The sequence below is a fragment of the Euleptes europaea genome, chromosome 3 (assembly GCF_029931775.1).
Source record: "Euleptes europaea isolate rEulEur1 chromosome 3, rEulEur1.hap1, whole genome shotgun sequence".
NCBI lineage: Eukaryota > Metazoa > Chordata > Lepidosauria > Squamata > Sphaerodactylidae > Euleptes > Euleptes europaea.
In genome coordinates, this window is record NC_079314.1 from 83,091,682 (window position 1) to 83,110,836 (window position 19,155).

General features: G+C 41.3%; 1 protein-coding gene across 1 annotated transcript in view; it reads right to left on the minus strand.

Moving 5' to 3' along the window:
• Nucleotides 1-19,155, minus strand: part of FGD6 (FYVE, RhoGEF and PH domain containing 6) — a 44,056-nt gene that overhangs the window by 20,759 nt on the left and 4,142 nt on the right. The window contains exons 3-7 of the mRNA XM_056847277.1: nt 11,601-11,757; nt 8,958-9,025; nt 8,847-8,877; nt 3,619-3,770; nt 1,983-2,139 (exon numbers count right to left, since the gene is read on the minus strand). Of these exons, the coding sequence (XP_056703255.1) occupies nt 1,983-2,139; nt 3,619-3,770; nt 8,847-8,877; nt 8,958-9,025; nt 11,601-11,757 (565 nt within the window). The remainder of the gene's footprint in view (nt 1-1,982; nt 2,140-3,618; nt 3,771-8,846; nt 8,878-8,957; nt 9,026-11,600; nt 11,758-19,155) is intronic.

Below are 19,155 nucleotides of genomic sequence, written 5' to 3' on the forward strand. Positions count from 1 at the left end.
CAGTTTACTTTCATTTTCTTTACTTTTGTTTTCCATAATTATTGTGGGTTTGTAACTCACCTTTCTGTTCCACAGAAACATCTAAGGCAATGAACAGGGTTGATCAACTTCTATTAATATAGTCATAAATGATAAACTTGGTCACAGTGCATTTGATGCATAAACAGATACACGGTTGTTACTCAGCTGTATATGATGTAACTCTGCTTGCTAGCTCTAGGGACAAGCCCCAGACTGCTGTGACCAAAAAACTTCCATGAAAATAATGATTTTTAGTCCCAAGAATAGTGTTCCTTATCAGTTCCAACAATTACCGTAGTTAAAACTCACGGAAACTTGTTGAAAACTCATGCTCACTAATGCCCCAACAGTTTTGATTCTGAGTTAGACCAGTGTTTTAAACTGGTCTTGTTGAGTAAATTGAGTTCAAGAATCATACTGGAGAAATTTTCATGAGTTTAAAACAAAAAAACAAAACTGAATTGGTATCTGTCTCCATCCTGGAAACTTAAATGAAACTAACAAATATTAATAAACACAAAACTTACATATAGGCATTTTGATTTATTATTTTCCATTTGTTAGCAAAGCATGGCAGCTTTTACGAATGACAAACTCAGTAACCAAAATTAATGATAAAATTTTAGTACACACAAGCTTGAATTTTGTAGTAAACCTCCACTGAGCGGCGAGACTTCCATAATGGATTTTCTCCTCACCTCAAAGTGTTGCTTCTGGGGGACAGGGTACCCATGGGATTAATATGAGAGGGGAGGTGGAGATCTGCAGCAGGCATCTGTCTGTGCGTGGGGGAGGAGGAAATCAGCAAATGTTCAACTCACAGATTCTGAGAAAAGTTAACTCTTATACTGGTCCTTTGGAAAGTGAGTCATTCATAATGCTTAGCTTTAGTTCAAGTTTTAGTTTTATTTCCCTCCTTTTCGCCAGGGTATTTCTGTAGTAGGCAACCTCATACTTGTAAGCCACAAGGAGAGGCAGGATAAATAAAAATAAATAAATACAAAGATTTCGTTTTTAAACTTAGGAATGATACCAAAATATAAGATAGACATGTGAAGAATCAGATTAGGGGTGCATGCGTTTGGCAAAGCTGAATTGGGGGGAAACCTGAAAAATACCTTAATCTGTTTTTTTCCAGATTTGTTCCTCCCAGCACTTTAAAGGGAACCAAAAAGCTGATCCCCAAATCATGCCAAATTTTTTCAGCATGATTTGGGCTGCTTTGGCCCCACCACCATTAAAAAAATAAGCGGGGAATCTCTTCTCTCCCCTTCCCCACTTACCTGCTAATCGGCCAGGCTAGCGCAGAACTCTCTTGCTGCCGCCTCTGGGCTCCAAGGGGGGCTCAGAGGCGGCGACCTGGGCAGAGCTACAAGCTGGTCTTGGCCCAGCATGCAGTTCTGTCCAGGCTGCCGCCACTTCCAGGCTCCACGTGGGGCTCAGAAGCAGCTCCGCGCCCATCACAGCCATGGCGGCCGGACTCCACGCGGGACTCCGAGGTGGACACTGCAGCCCTGGAGTCAAGGTAAGTGGGGAAAATGGGGAGGGGGAAATGAGGAGGTGGTAAAATTCAGGTTCGGGTCAAATAGTCCTGAATTTTTCCCTGGGAATCTGGATCTTCCCGATACGGGGTTTCAGGAATATCCAGGTTTACAAAAAAAAAATCAGGTCCATTAGACCTGAATCTGAATTTTACTGAATTTTTTCTTACATCACTACATCAGATGTCAAGCACAGACTTTTTGGGGGGGCTACGTGTCCCTTTAAAATTAATATGATCTGCTAACACAGGATGGATGAGGCCCCATTTGCTTACATTTTATAACAAGTGAAAAATGTGCATCCACATATAATAGACAGATATTTTCCTCTGATACTGCACCCATGTACAAATCATTTGCATAAAGCAACCCTTAGAAAGAACTATCTTCATAAAATGATATGACAAAAAAAATTATTACCTCAAAATCTCGAACGACAGCAGCAAAACTGGGGTTCTTCTTGCATTGTTCATCTAGGAGGGCTACATTCTTATCAAATTCTTTGATGTAAGTTGAATACATCTTTAAGTAAGGTCCTTCTTTTACAAAAATATCTGAAATTCTCTGATGGTCAACCCTAGAATTTTGTACAATGAATCGTTAAAGCTTGCATCTGCAGTATGCAGCAGGGGGTGGTTATTCCCCTCCACCTCTCTCTCCTACTAACAAGCCTCCCACCCCACAAGTGAGAAGGTTCATTTTTCAACTCCATAGCTGGAGAAACAGGCATCCTTCAAATTCTCAAGTCCAGTACCTGGAAGGACTATCTTTGGAGCCAAAGGATAGAGATTCTCTTCAGCCCAGAACCCAAAGCCTTTTGTCCAGCTGAAGAGAAGCAAGGAGCAGGATACATCTCTTCACCAAACAGCTATTTATGACCCTCTGAAGACTTCGGTGTCTGTTCATATATCTGCTAACCTCTACATTGTGGATAGAAAAACTGCTATATCACAGCAGTATTTAGGCTTTGGGATAGGGAATATTTTTGATCCCACGATTTCTAGGCAAATATGATGGAACCCGACCCTTTAGTAGAGCTTCTCTCCTATGCCCCCTTCCTTCCCTCAGTGTCTACACACTTCATTGGATGGGAAGTATATCAACAGATGATACTCTGATCACTGTAAATCACCTGGTATGTATATGTAGTAAAATTACCTTTAGCTATTAACTCCCAAGTAAAATGGAATTATTTTTTAGGCAAACTGGTGGTTTCCCATAGCCCAGTTTTCGCTCACAGGATGCTACTTTGTCCAGCTAAACATTTGTTTGGGCCACTATATTATTTAATATGCTGTAAAGTTATTCTGCCAGCTGATGTGCTAGAAGAGCCTGTTCACACTTAGCAAAACTTGAAATGCTTGGTTTCACCAGGGTTGAGGACCTGGTAAAAATCTTTGCATGTGTCCTTCAACCTTCCTATCCCTGCTTGCTGGACAGGTAAAAAACCCCTAGGGAGGACTGGTCCTTTAACTTACCGGAAGGTTCCTGGTGGGCTGCTGCCCTGGAAGGCAACTTTAACTTAGTCAGAGTCAAGTAGTCAGGGTCAAGCACAGCAGAGCAGCCGCTATGCTATTGCTAAGTCCAGAGGGGATGCTCAGTTCAAATCTGGCCAGTGGCAACAACAAACACAGGCTCACCTGTTTCCTCCTATGGTACCCCTGGGCCCAATTTAACATCCCAATCTGCCCCTGGCCAACTGATAAGGGCATTCAGGCTTATCTATCTATGAATGAGCCGAGGCTGAAGTATGGAGGAAGCGCGGAAGGGACTTGGCCTCTCAGACCCCTGTTATTTGCTCAAGTTTGTTCAACAGCCTATCTCATTGTAAACCACTAGTGTAAATACCTATGCACTTGCATATACACACACCTGATGAAAAATTCTGATTATGTAATATAGTCATTTGTAATACACCAGATGCTTATACTCAGAACTAACTGTGCAATTTTGAAAAAAAGCATGCATTAGAACTCATTGATTTTAGGACTGCCATCCTACTTCGCCCCCCACCCCCAAAAGGAAGAACAAGAATATATGTTCTATGTATAATTACCAGTGAGCCAGCCTTTCTTCTAGTTCCCTTAAGAGGTCCCGATTTAGCTCGTACAGCTGAGGTAGGTAGTACAGGATCTGGTTCAGGATCCTGTCTTCAATAACTGGCTTTCCAAGTTGCCTGGAAGCATGTGTCACTGAATCCCGGAAATCCTATGACAATACAAAGGGCAACAAACAAACCCTCTGAAAAATGGCCTCCAAAAAACAACGGATACTATAGTATTTCTCTGACACACATGTCGCAAACCCACTTGGCCAGTTTCCATAGGACTGGACACACAGTCTAAGATTAAGCAGATGCTTGAGCTTTGGGAAGAGGAAGTTCACAGAAGCATGGGTGCTTACTTGCTACTGCTGCTGCTGCTGAATAAGCAGGTGGAAGCTGTGGCCAAGAGTGGTGGTGGAAAGTTTCATCAAATCACAGCTGATTTATGGCAACCCCATAGGGGTTTCAAGGCAAGAGACGTTCAGAGGTGGTTTGCCATTGCCTGCCTCCACATGGGCTGAGAGAGTTCTGAGAGAACTGTGATAGGCCCAAGGTCACCCAGCAGGCTTCATGTGGAGGAGAAGGGAATCAAACTCGGTTCTCCAGATTAGACTCTTAACCACTACACCATACTGGCTCCCATTTATAGTATACTGTGCTTTAAATAGTTTGTTTGTCACACTGTTCTCTAATTCAGTAGTCCTTGTCCTATTACATTATTTATTGGCGGTTTTATGCAATCTGATTACACTGCTTTATCTTGGGTCTGCCTCGAGTCTCAGCGAGAAAGACAGAATATAAAGTAAATATGTGTGTTAAATGCCATAAAGTCGCTTCCGACTCATGACGACTCTATGAATCAATGTCCTCCAAAACGTCTTATCCTTAACAGCCTTGCTCAGATCTTGCAAATTGAAGGACGTGGCTTCCTTTACAGAATCAATCCATCTCTTTATAGACTCTTGTTGGGTCTTTCTCTTTTCCTGCTGCATTCAGCGTTTCCTAGCATGGTTGTCTTTTCCAATGACTCTTGTCTTCCCAAAATATATAGATATAGATATAGACATAGATATAGATATAGATATACACACACAGATGTGCAAATCGAAGAGCAGTGATTGGCAGGCACAGCAGTGATTGGCAGGCACAGTTGCATTAATACTGTTCTTCCTCTCTTACATTCACACATCAGCAGATAGACCTGGGACAGAAAAGAGGAAATGCATCTCTGTACCCCACCTTTCACGAGGCCAAAGATCAGAGAAGGTGGTACTCCTTTTGCCTTTGATGCAACAAGACCACTGGATCCTTACATTCATTCACTAAGTGGATAAGCTGGTTTTGTGTCTTTCAAGGGTGATGAAAAAGTGTCACACACAGAGAGGCAAAGAAAGCATTTATTGGTCCACATTTTCCTACATTCTTATTTTCATGCACCTCTGTCAAGACTGACTTGAAGTGACTTGGGTGACTTGAAGAAGGAATAGAAGGGGGCTTTCGACACTGGAGACTTGCTGTGATAGATTTCAATGAACACAGACGGCCTCATTCAGATGGAAATGCTGTTTTATATCTTGTGAACCAACTAGCAACACAAAGCCGTTTTTACATTCTGCCGTTTTTGTGACCTTAAAACGCTGCCTTCACATACACGTAGAACTAAAGTCAAGGGACAACTATGGCTAATAGAACCCAGGTGGAACACAGTAGCTCCACAGAGGCACTTAGGCAAAATGCAACATGCTGAACACAAGAACGCATAGAAATACTGGGGGAAATATGCTGGGAATTTGTGCACTCTTAACTTGCACAAGCCAGATCAGCATTTATGCCCCAATTCTGAACATATTTATTTATGAGTACATAAGCAGTTAAAGACTAAAATGGTGAGCTCTTTGGCTTAAGCATTACAGCAATAATTTCTTCTCTTCCTTGGCAGACATACCTTCCTGCTCCAAAAGAAAACAAAAACAGGCAGTTTTGCATGCCATGTGAAACAACAGAAGTTTGGTCTGAACAAGTTCAGATCTAGTGATCGCACCCCCTGAGGTTGTTAAGTTATACAGCAGGAGCTTTACCCCAAAACATTTAGAGTAAAATCAATCTATAACACAAGTAGGCGGACGGAGAATTTATGTTATAAGCTGCAACTGAAGGTGGACAGCATGTAACCACAGAGGTTTATGAGAGTCAGCAGACTGTCACATTGACAAAATGTGCTAAAGGCTCAAGCACAGAGTCCTAGAAAAGGCTACATTGTGTTTTCATTATTACATATCTGGAGTGCCCTCATTCTCCCCTGATAGAGGTTCAATGTTTTTAGGAGCCTCAAGAAGCAGTTTAATAACACGGCTGTCTTGTACCACTGCAGCTCCATGCCAGAAAAAGTCAGTTTAAAGGCACAGAACACAGGCACACAAATTCACACAACAGGATACTCCATCTTATTTCATGCTTCTAGTGTTAAGACCTTTGCACTGAACAAGTTTCCCTTGTAGGTCTCAGTTATTTTTAAATATTATTTCCTTCATTTATAGACCGCCTTTCTCACCGAGACTCAAGGCTAGCAAAGGAATACTGGCTGCATTCCACTAAGCTCTTTATTCAAAGACACACAGTGGTGTTTTCTACTTCTGCTCTTTAATCAGCCCTAGCATTGATAAAAGGCATAAAGAAAAGTGTCCTGAATTTATATGGTACTGCCTACCATACTATCTATACTGACCTCCATACTATGAAAAGCTTCAGCTGCCTATTGCCATACATTAAGCCTCTATTAAAGGGACAGGGGATTTTTCCTCCAGACCTGTCAGGAATCCAAATTAACAAATGCGTACAGGCACATGCACACACACAATATATATATAAGCTGCTTAGCTAGGTAAGAGAAAATTCTGAATGTAACTTGTATAGGTATTAAAAAGCACTTTTAATGGCTCTACTTTATAAAAATACCTTTCACTGACAATTACTTCAGAAGTTAATTATTTATTTGTTTTGAGTGATAAAAGCACAGCTGTCAAGCTCTGATATCCATAGCTTCATCACATCAAATACTAATATGCACGTATGGCTTTCAGGTGAGTCCCAGGAAAGGCTCAATTACTCTAATAAATGTTAATGGTGTCCAGGTGCCTCATACTTGAATTACCTATTAGCAAGATACAATTTCAGGTATTGACTTCTTAAATAATTTCTCTCTCTTCTAAAACACATGTTAGAACAGTTTTGCAGTCAGCTATAGCCTTTCTATTTTTTAAAGGTACTCTTTAAAGGAGGTTTGTGCATATATAAAGATACCAGACATCCTATGATCTGCACATTTACACACATCTTTCTCCATCATTTAAAAGTCCTTCCTAATGCCTGCAATCAGAAGAAGCCTTGTAATTTTAGAGGAATCAGCCATTACAACCAGTATCCAGATTAAGCTGCAGTCCATTTACCCCAGAGAAGCCCTTTCAGTCTAAAACAAAGTTCTGAAGGAACAGGTTTATGGTTCACTTTGCAAGTCTACCAAACCTGTTTCACCCATTCAGGCCTATACATGTAAAGTACTCCATGGCAAGACTTTCTGCCAGTAAGGTAGGTGTATAAGACAGGCAGCAAGCAATTTGAAAGGGAGACAAAGAAGAGAATGAATGGGGAACAGACTGTGGAAAGTATGTGAACAAAAGAAATATCTATAAAGTTGGAAGGAGAGAAGGAGGCACGGTACAGCCGATCTCATCAGATCTCAAAAGCTAAGCAGGGTCAGTTTGTGGAAGGGAGATCTCCAATGAATACTCTGCAGAGGAAGGCAATGGCAAACCACCTCAGCTTCTGCCTTGCCTTGAAAGCCCCTTGTTGGGGTCACCATGTCAGCTGTGACTTGACAGCACCTTAAACACACACACACACATGTAAAGTTGGAAACTGGTGAGGTGGGCCCAGTCCTCTGAACAGCTTCTTCTGGGTAGGTGGGTGAATAAAATCCAAAGTTCTCCCCTTTGGAGCCTATAATGGTGGTCTAGTTAATGCCTTCCAATGTTTGAATTACTTAAACTCCAATAAAACTCGGGTTGTGCAAGAAGCCATACACATATGAGTACCCCCCCACACTCCACAATTCCTAAATCTGCCGCAGAATTTAATACGAGAATTTGGACTTTGGAGTCTTTGTGTTGATCTATAGTTGCAGAAGGTCAAACTTTTATTATAAGACTGACAATGAAACTGAGAAGCCCTTGTCCAGGTAGCCCCCATACTTTGAACTCTGGTTGCTAAAGAAACAGCAAAACGTGAACAGTCAGATTCAAACCTGGCTGCCCAACAAGTCAAACTCACATACTTTTTGTAATACTTGAAAACAAAACCAGTGGAAAACTATGTTCCTTTAAAATCTACCTAAATAGGAACACGCCCAAATAATTAGAGTATCATTTTCCCTTACTTGGATGCTCTTCAAAGTACACTTAGAAAGAAAGCCTATACTCTCTAAGCAAAGGCAATGAAGGTAACAAGAGTGAAAACATCATCACAGCATGAAATTGGAACAACCCTCATTCGTGTACAGCAATAGGCAGCAATTTCTTTACATGCCTTACAAGAGCAGCTTCTAAAAGGTGACAGTGTCCTTGTCTACCTCATACTTCAATGTATGTCACCGAGCAATTTTTCAGTCATATAAAGCTGATAGGGTATATTATTTTCTTTCCCAGCACAACAGAATATTAGTGATGACAGCCACAAACAAATTAAATCTGTTTTATGCCAGCTTTCCATTTCCTTTGCGTTCACCTGTGCACACAGTGAAGAATCAGGAGAAAAACAAATCATGAAAGGGCACCCCTCTTGCTCTACCGCATTCTGACCTAACTGGAAATGCACATGAATTCCTGACACCCAGCCTTGTGTTTAATTTCAGTGTTTCTCTTTCTATTTACGTTGGTCCAGGCCCAGACACAAGTTGGCCCCAAAGTAATTGTTATGTTAAGAAAGCCCAATACACTTAGTGTGAAGCTTCTGGCAAAGTAAGATTTTCATTTCAACAGAAAAATTAAAGCATCTCAAACATCACTCTCTCTGTACATTATGAAGAGTTTCAAGCAGTTCAGAACATTTTAGGACTACTTAATTGGGTTATTCAGCTGCTTTTACAAGAAGACACTAATAACCTGATTTAATACAATTTCTGTAAGTTTTACAAATAAATTATTTACAAATAATTTCTCAACCAAACACATGAGCAGAATACTTACAATATGCAAGAGCTTTAGCACGTCTACAAACCTGTTAAAAAAATAAAACACGTTATTTCAACTGCAATAAAAATGCATACATAAATAATTGAATTCAGAATAGATACTTACACTTTTTCTGAGCTCATGATTTCTTTAGCAATAAGGTGAGCCTTTGTTTTTTTCCCAGCTGCTTTAGCCTAAAAACAAAATTAAACTTCACAGAATGAAAATATGAATATTTTTAAATAGCTCTGAATCTTATTCATAAAGTCTGTTACAATATTTCATACAGTTCTAACATCCATTTGAATTCAAGGGTTCAAAATGCAAGCAGACTCATGCTTAGACTATAATTGGGCAGAATTCCATTTAAATGCTAATGTTCAGTTAATTGCCAGTTGCCTTCCTTTCTACCTACTCGGGAAAGGAGCAGACCCTGCCTTAAAAATGGCATCTGTCATCTGTTGAAAGAAATGGAGTTAGGATAATGTTATATGTTGGTTCTCCAATTATGGCTCAATAAGGAGAACACAGACATTCCTTCTTTGGTTTCTAAAAGCTGATTGGAAGCAGGGACAAACACTGCTGACTCTACTAAAGGCAGCTTTGTCAGACAGGACATGCTGGGATATAAACTTTCAACTTATTTTCTTGCATTTATTTTTTTGCTTTTCAACAGCCACATGGAAACCTTGTGTCCTCTCCTTTAACCAATGGGAAGAAATACTTGCTATATACACTGTAATGTCAGAAAATCAGCAAGGTCCAAGATATTTGTTAGACCAAGCCGGGTGGGGGGGAAGACCTCAAAGAAACTAAACAGTTAACCATCTATACATGGTTTTGATTTCCTCCACAGCTGCAGATTCTTTTTGCAAAGGTTGAGGAAGAAGCAGATTGTTAGTAAATTTGATCCACCACCACCCCTTTCCAAATTCCATGTACAGGGCAAGCTGAAGCAAGGGGAGGGGGAAAGAAAGACATTTCCCATATATTAATGTAGGTGAACAGAGGTGAAACATAAAGGGCTCTGCAGCAAAGACATAAATTGTCCACTCTGACTTTCCAAGGATGTTTTACAAAAGCTAGTAGAAAGGGGAAAAAAACCCTTTGACAATAGAAAACATAGGCTAGGTATAAAAGGTAATCACCTCATGGAGGAATCTGCAATTCAAGGAAGGACTCTTTCCATGAGTGGAAGATGACCTTGAACAGAGTTGATTAATTATCAATACAAATAGACAGCTGTCAAGGAAAAGGCAGCTATATTCAGAGAAGGTGTGGGAAGTGACAGGGATTTTTTGGTAGTGGCAATGTACTCATCGAATTGCTCTCCCTATGAAGCTCTCCTGGCACCTGCCCTACTCTATTAGGCACCAAGCCAAAACATTTATTTTTACTCAGGCTGTTAACTAGGGGGCTAACCTTTAACATAGTTTTTACAATAAATTTCTAGCCTGTGGATTGTTTAAGAGTACTTTTTTAGGCTGTCAGATGTTTTATGTTCTGTGTTTAATGGTTTGAATTTTATGTTTTTATGGTATTATCTTGTTTTATTTTGTAAGCCACCTTGAGCATATCTTTTAAAGAGGCAGCATATAAATGTTTTAAACAAGTTAAATCAATGTTGTGGGATATTTGCATGACTTATGAAACCTTTACAAGATGAGAATCATGAAGCGACCAAGAGAAAAAAGGAAAAAATGGTAAGAAAAGTCAAAGAAGCAGCTAATATAGCACCATAAGGGGAGAGGATGTGAGGGGTAGGCAAAATATTTTTTGAAATTTGAATTGAAATAAACTATTTTAAAATAAAATGCGCATTTTAATACAGGCTTTTTAAGCCGACATCAAGTTGAGAAAAATCATCTATTAAAATCAATACTCCATGGGTCAGAGTGGGGAGAGAGAAGTTATAGACGGTAATACCACCAACACATTTCCTAAGATATGGGTCTTACACACAGAATGCAGCCCCAGTAGTTGCAAGCAGATTAGTGCCAAGGCTACTTTTACCAATCTTCTTGTCTGAAGATGCAGACTGGTAATAGTATTGCCTTAACATGAGAACATAAGACAAGCCATATGGGATCAGACCAAGGCCCATCAAGTCCAGCAGTCTGTTCACACAGTGGCCAACCAGGCGCCTCTGGGGAGCCCACAAACATGACTGCAGCAGCATCGTGCCTATGTTTCACAGCACCTAATATAATGGGCATGCTCCCCTGATACTGTAGAGAACAGGTATAGGATTCAGACTACCGTTTTTACAGGTACAAGGATTTCCACCCACAAAGTATGGCTTTCTTGCCATCACCCTCCTACAGCATCTTAAAATTTCTACTAAAATCCTGCTTTGGGAGGGGTGTCCCCTTTCCTTCTGCAGCAGAACACTGGGGGTATAGTTCTGGGCTGGTGTGAGAGAGGGGAGCTGAGACAGTCATACTCCATGGGTGGAACTTCTTGTGCCTGTGCAAATACTGAACTGGATCCAAGAATTACCACTAATCCCTTCATAAGGACCAGGGCTACACTCTACATATGGCTAAGGGGGAAAAGACTATATCCAACGGGTTGAATCAAAAGGCTAGCCATCTCTGATTACTGATCTCCTGCCATCACACATTGGCTCACAGATCTACAATAATATTGAACTTAAAAAAAAAAAGAGTATTTAAGCAAGATGTGCACTGTATTCATAATCAAGCAGACTCATCTTCAGGGGGGAAATTAAGCTTTTCAAAATTCAGCAAATGAACACTATAGTCCTACCTGATTATTTTCTTGGGTATCAAGTTCCCCTTTACTAGAGTCTGAATTGCTATCATCATCTTCATCTGAACTGTTGGCATCTCTTGATATCACCTCTTCATCGGAGTGTAGGTCTCCAAGCACCAAACCAGAATCACCAGGATCCTCTGCTGATGGCCTAGAAAACATATGTTCGCTTTGATTTGATTTGGAAGGAGAAATGCAACACTGCTCATTATAGAAACGGTTGAGTTTATTCTGAGCTCTGTAACATAATTCCGAGAGAGAAAGGGACAAAAATTTCCAGGAAAAAAAACCCAAAATGAAGACTGTATCTAGGCTCTCCAACCTCAAGGTGAGGCCTGGAGTTCTCTTGGAATTACCACTTATCTCTACACTACAGAAATCAGTGTCCTTGGAGGAAATGGCAGCTTTGGAGAGCAGACTATGTAGTCACACATCCCCAGCTCCCTCTCCAAACTCTGTCCTCCCCAGGCATTGTCCCCAAATCTCCTGGAATTTTCCAAGGCAGAGCTAACCAGCCCTAGCCAACTATTATCAATAGTAACAACTGGTAATAGTCGTAACTATTACCAATAGCAGTCAATTGTCTTACTATAAAGAGCCAAAATCAGTCACCATGAACATTCAAAACTCAGATGTTTTCATTAACACTGTTGTTTTCTGAGACACAGCAATGTCTTGATTCCAGATGCTCAGTTTTAAGAGGACACCAAAAAGCACCTTGGTACTATACAAGAATCAAGATAAATGCCTCAAAACACAAAGCAGTTAACATACAGATGTGTAGATGGGCTGCAACAGAAATGGAGCTTTGCTTGAGGAATGGAACCTCGCTCTTTCCCTTGCAGCCCACTGCCTCCCTTGAACTCCTGGGTTCACCGCCTCCACTGACATAAGTATTCTGCCAGTGGAAAATCACTGGATACAACCCTTTACCTATTTCATATTATATATACACACAGAAGTCAGCCATAGAATCAGCCAAAGCCTACAAACACAAGAATCTCTAACAGCTGTTATAATTGATAAAAAAGACTTTACTTCTGGGGCATAATATGGTATCGAGTTTTTATTAGACACTCCTATCTTGCCATAAATACTGAGCAGGCACGCTGACCTTGTGAACAGGCTTTGTCCAGACACCATCCTATAGTCAATGTTATAAAACACATACAAGGCTTAGGAACAAATTTACCAAATATTTTGGAGAAAGAAAACAAAGTATTGTACGAAGTAATGTATTTGCACATTAAATGGGCTTTAACTCATTGCCAGTATAGATTTATGTAGGATACAGAACAGAATAATGAAAATTAGCTAGGCTACACTGATAGTATCAGCAAAAACTCCTTTGCTAGTCCTGTTCAGTCTAAAGCTAGTCTGAGCCATGAAAACACAAAGGGTAGCTCCGGGCCCTTTTTCAATCTAATAATCCATCATGCATCTCCCACAATATCAGGTTTATAGAGTGATTGTTATAAATGAAAGCAACACCCTGGCTGCAGACCTTAGAGGCAAAGCATCTATCAAAGCTTATGTACTTCTGAACCAGTATAAAACTTACCACGACAATGCTGACAATTATCTGGCTTGGAAAAGGCCAAGTCTCAGAAATAAACTTGTAACTGCAGCAAGAGACCTGGCTGCACCCTCTTGCAAGAAGGCTCATAACAGAAGGAAACTAAAAAAGATCTTTGCCAAGGAGTTGGCAAAGCTGAGAGGCATTTTCTGATGCTACATCCCTCCCCTGGCCCTAAAAAACAGGGCACACCGCAAACAGATTCAAACAAGTTGGCTGATAGATTCAATGGGACCCTTGTCCCTATTGGCTATGCCTGACATCTGTACACTGGATGCATATAACATGCCTTGTCTGGCGTGTTGTTTTTGTCTTTTTACTTGTGACTTCGAGAATGTTTAATTATAATATTGCATGCTTGGTGGGCAGTAGTGGATCAAAGGTTAAGAATCAATTTTGCCAGGGCATATTGCTTAGGTCTCAAGGAACATATAACTGGGTACCTAGAAGCTTCTGTCAATTGAACAGGGCTGACATCAAAGCTTAGTATTGCCAGCCATCTGTCAAACTCCATAACCGACAAAGCATCCAAATTTAACCAAAGATGCTCGGCCCGTCCACTCCTACTATAAATGGAAGACTGCTCCAGAAGACCTCAGGAGCCTCCGGCGCAATCTCCCATTTTCTGCTGGAAGTTGTACCTGGAAATAGCAGAATGTAGCTCTGTATTTTGTTGTCCTCAACCCCCATATTTGGATGGGAGGCCTCCTAGGAATACCAGAGGCAAGCCATGGCAACCACCTCTGAATGTTACTTGCCTTGAAAACCCTATGGGGTCACCATAAGTCAGCTGTGACTTGACGGCCAAAATAAAAAGGTGGCTGCAGGAAAGAGTAGAGCACCGCCCTCATGCTCCTTGAAGCCCCTTCAATGCTGGGAAGTGGGAAATACATGCTCTGTTTCCTCCTCCATGTGCAAGAGCACACTGTGGGAAGCACTGGAGGGCATCTTGCACAGGGCACCCCAAAGACTGAAGGCAGCCCTGCAATAGAACCTGTCCTACCGTCGTAACCTTCTCTATGTGGATTGTTTAACAACTCCATATAAAATCTGCAGCTAAATGTTTGCCTGTAGGCCAATGTTTATGAGAAACCCTTTCTTCATGTCAATATATCCCAGTTATGCACAAGCTGTCTCAGAAATGTAATAAAAAATATTAAGAGATATGCTACGGAAATCCAGTTTGCATTTAAAACTCAGCACTCCCTTTTTATATCAGTGATTGCTACACTAAGCTTTTTTTTGAAAGAGAAACTTCTGCATTAACAGTCATGTGAAACAAGTCACCAATAAGTCACCACATTAATTCTTTGAGTAAGAATACCCTGTCAGATCATGTGAGCCAGCTGCCTCTCGGACACAAAGTGACATTTCTGGTTTGCTATGCTTAGGAATTTGAACGTCTTTGTTAATACATCAGCTCAGCAACCAAAACAGCAGCAGCATTGTTCTGTGTCCTGCTTTAATATTAGCTCACCCTTCATCTTACGGCAGGTAACGAAAATGAAAAACACTATTGCATTGTACCTTGCTTTTATTCTGTAACCCGCCTCGAGTCTCAGCAAGGCAGGCAGGCAGGCTATAAAGCAAATACATAAAAACAAACAAGCATATAACTAGATTTATCTATTCCCCAAACATGACCTATTCAGTTTTTGTTTTGAAGATCTGAACTATTAATACTTATTTTGCACTGGTGGTTCTGTTTTCTCTCTCTTGCAAAATCAAAATATTTCTTCCAAGGCTGGATCCAGGCTAGGGAGGGGGACTCTAAATGCACAGCTGTCTGTTGTTCATACACACACACCCTTCCTTATGGACAAGGAAGTAGAGTGTAACTCTTTCACATTCACTTAAGCCCCTTCAGCACAAGTAAGGCTGGAAAAAAAGTACTGAAGAGCTGCACCATTCCCTCCAGTAGGAAATTAACCCAGGAGACTATCCGAGAGGCCTATGTGATGATAATCCATTACCTATGGGAAAACAGCCAGGAGAGGAAGTAAAGCATGACTCTCTCATCTTTATTTATGACAACTGCACCAAAAGGGATTACCGTAAATTAGAGTAACAGCTGCATTCTACTGCCCTCCCTGTATCACCCCCACAGGAAACAGAAAATTTACTCAGACTTCTGAGGCCTTGTAGAGACCTCTATTCCTGGTAGGTGCAGATGTGTGTGTTTTGCCATCACAACTGACTTATGGCGACCCCACAGGATTTTCAAGGCAAGATACGTTTGGAGGTCGTTTGCCATTGCCTGTCTCCACATCAGGATCCTGGTATACCTTGGAGGTCTCTCATCCGATTATTTGCCAGGGTTGCGTCTGAAAGTGTGTGACTAGCACAAGGTCACCCAGCAAGTTTCCCACACTGGCAGAGTGGGGATTCAAACCTGGGTTTCCCAGATCCTAGTCCGACACTTTAATCACTACACCACACTGGCTCTCTCAGCAGATGGGAGCAGATGGACCACCCTTATCCAGTTGGTAGTGCGTTCTCTTGGGTTGAAGATCCTGACCTTGGTGCAGGCCCCAATTTCTTCCTTAATCTGTCAGTGGTACACAGGTACTTGTAACAATGGCCATTTTCTGTGATTCACAGAAGGAAATCAAAGAGAACCCCTAACATGAAGGCAACCCCCTATGTTTAAGTATACTAATTTACAGAGGCTTGATGGCACACCTAATACTAAATTGTATCATCATGTACTGTGTGTGATGCATCCCACAGCAGCATCAGTTTCTTTGAGTGCAGCTTTCAAGCTTTGCAGTGCAGCCTTTTAGGGCAGAAATCTCATTAGGGCTGCACCCTCAACAGGAAAAAGCAATTATTGATCAAGAAGCAATACCTGACACAGTCTGGCTCTTTTCCACCAGGGAATTAATTCAGCAGAGCAAGATACAAAATGCTGCATTTTGGACCAACTCAAGTTTCCAAACCATTTTCAAAGGCAGCCCCACATAAGAGAGTGTTACAGTAATCTAACTTGGATGTGACCAGAGCATGGATCAGTGGGAATAGATCATGCTTTGAGGAATAGCTGTAGCTGGAGAACCATCCATAGCTGTTAAAAGGTGCTACGTGCCATGGATTGAGCCCCCAATCTTCAGCCAGGATCCCTTATCTCCAGAGGTGAGGTGAGTGGCCATGAAGGACAAAACTTGCTCAGAGGTCACTCCCAGATGTGGAGTGCCCATCACCTCCCCCTATGCCTTCCACCACCCATGGATGGCTTTTTAAAAGTTTCAGCAGACTTTTTGATTGATAAGTATATGGCTGCTTCCCGGTTGTTCACTGATTTTATTGTTCATTGATTACAGGTTGATTTTATAATTGACCTGCACATGACGCAAACTGCTGTGGGAACATGCCTGTGCAGAGATAGTATAAAATAATTTTAAATAAATGATCAATTAGGTGCACTGTGCAGTCTATTTAAACCCGATTCACAGCTAGGTATTAGCTCTTTAGCCATCACTGTATAAACAAATACTATGACAGCACCTCCCAATCAGAATGCCAAAAGACCAACATGTCATGCAAGTTTGATTTACAACCACCATGGGCTTATTGTAATGGTCCAGCCACCTTCCTAAACATTTGAACCGTCTTGTAACCTTCAGAAGAACTTTGTACATTCAGGTGCAGTCATCTCAAACCCATTCGCATGTTACCATACTAGTCCCAGCAAAGGGAATGGTAATAGTAATAAGGGAAATAGGTCTGAAAGGAACTGCGATTTTGCCTGCTTCAGGTGGTTTGTAATCGCTTTGGGATTTTCTATGCGCTTCTGATAATGTGCTCTGTCTTGATGCATACCTTCCCCAGCACGCCGCATTTCACTTAATATATCCTCAATTCAACACCCTTCCCAATCTACTGAACTGCATTCTAAAGAAGTACAACACCTGAACCTTGACTGAAATGTACAGTATTTTGATTTTCCTGAAAGTCCCTAGACACATCACCATTCATGGGGCAAAACTATTTCTGGATAGTTTGGTTAATTACTACAGGCGAAATATTACATGAACTGAGAGCCAGCATGGTGTAGTGGTTAGTGGCATACTAGTATCTGGAAGACCCAGGATTGAATCCCCACTCTGTCATGGAAGCTTGCCGGGTGACCTTGGGCCAGTAGCATACTTCTCAGCCTGGAGTATCTCACAGGGTTGTTGTGAGGACAAAATGGAGGAGAATTATGAAAGCCTGTTTGGTTCTCCAATGGGGAGACAGGCGGGGTATAAATGACATGAGTAAAAATAAACACACAATGTCAGCAAGAAGTCTGGCTAGATCCACTCTCCCCAAGAACTTATTTTCATAAGCTGGATATTTTTAACAAACAAAAGCAGGGAACCATTAAAACTGAAGAGTCTAGAAACAGTCTTTACCATAGGATGACTTGCTGGTCTAGAAAGCTTCTTAATTGCACTAGTTAGTCTTAGCTATGGTTCACTAATCCCTTCTGTGTTTATTAAACAAGAATAAAACTGTATTCTTACAGTTCAGTTCTTACCATCCCCTTCTCCCCCAAGTTTTATACCCTTTTCTAAAAGTTGATTATACAAACTATTAATAAAAATTAGTCCTCCTAAGTGTATTTGTAATCTCATGATAGGAGAGAAGGAAGAGACATTTCAAACTAATTTGTATTTCCTGAGGTAGCAAGTGCTGAGAATAACATACAAGAAAAAGGCTGTTATCTAGTCATATGAATAAACCTTTCATTCATTCTTATTTTATATGGCTTTCTGATCCTCATAAATAGGGTTGCCAGGCATGGCATAGCATGGCAACTGGTAGGTGATGGGGAGAGGCAGGTACTTACTGTGTGTGTGTGGGGGGGTGTCCATTTTTGTCAGCGTGCAATGACGGAGCTTCTGGGTCACACCAGAAGTGACATCATTACACAGTGACAAAGTTCATCACCCCTGTTTTGCTTCTGCCCACGACCTGATGAGGGTTTGCGGGCATCAGAAAGAATTACCAGGAGTTTGTTCGCCATTAGCGGGCACCTGGTAAGCCTACTCATATACCATTGCACTGCTGTTACAGGAAGATTTGTGTTGGAAAACAAAAAAAGCTCCAGTCCTTCTTCCAGTACTATTTTGATGTTACCATTCCCATATTATACTTTTTGTCTGGGCTTTCTCTACACATGCTGAATAATGCACTTTCAATCCACTTTCAGTGCATACAGCAACTGGATTTCACTGTGTTAAACAGCCAAACCACTTGCAAACAATTACTAAAGTGCTTTGATTTTGGACTGAAAGTGCATTATACAAAGCACTTTTATAGCAGCTGTCATTACATAGGAGCAACTCAGTTCCTTACTGCATGGAACACGACCATGAACTGGACAGAATGAGAATTGAGAAGGGGCATAGGAAGAAAGAATGGCATCATTTTCATTCTCTAAGATAATAAAATATAAAACTAGAGGTGCAAACTAAATAAATATTTACAGCCAAATCCTAACCGCGGGGGGGGGGTTCTTACAATGGGCTCGGGGATGGCATAGCTGCACCGTCTCCTGAGCAGCTTGCAGTGGTGCAGAAACTAAAATAAGATCTCCCCAAGCCCCATGAAACTCCTCCATAGTTTCACAGGTGCCCGCCAAAAGGGGCCTTCCCAGGCTGAAAGGAGTTAGGGAACTGATTAAAGTCAGCTCTATCCCCCAGGAATGCCCTCTTGATGCCAGCACAAGGCCTTGAGCCAGAAAAATGCTGCCAGTGCCTGTAGATTGCACTGCCGCAGCATAAGTGCCCCACCACCGGCACTTAGCACAAGTGGCACTAATACCAGCACCAGAGGCTCCGATCCCTCCCCTCTACGTTAGGATTGCACAGTTAAATTAATCATTTGGCATTTAATTGATGGATTAGATTAAATAGGTTTGTATACTACTACCACATAACTGTAAGTGTCCCTGAGAACACTATTTCCCTTAATATGCAAGAAGATAAT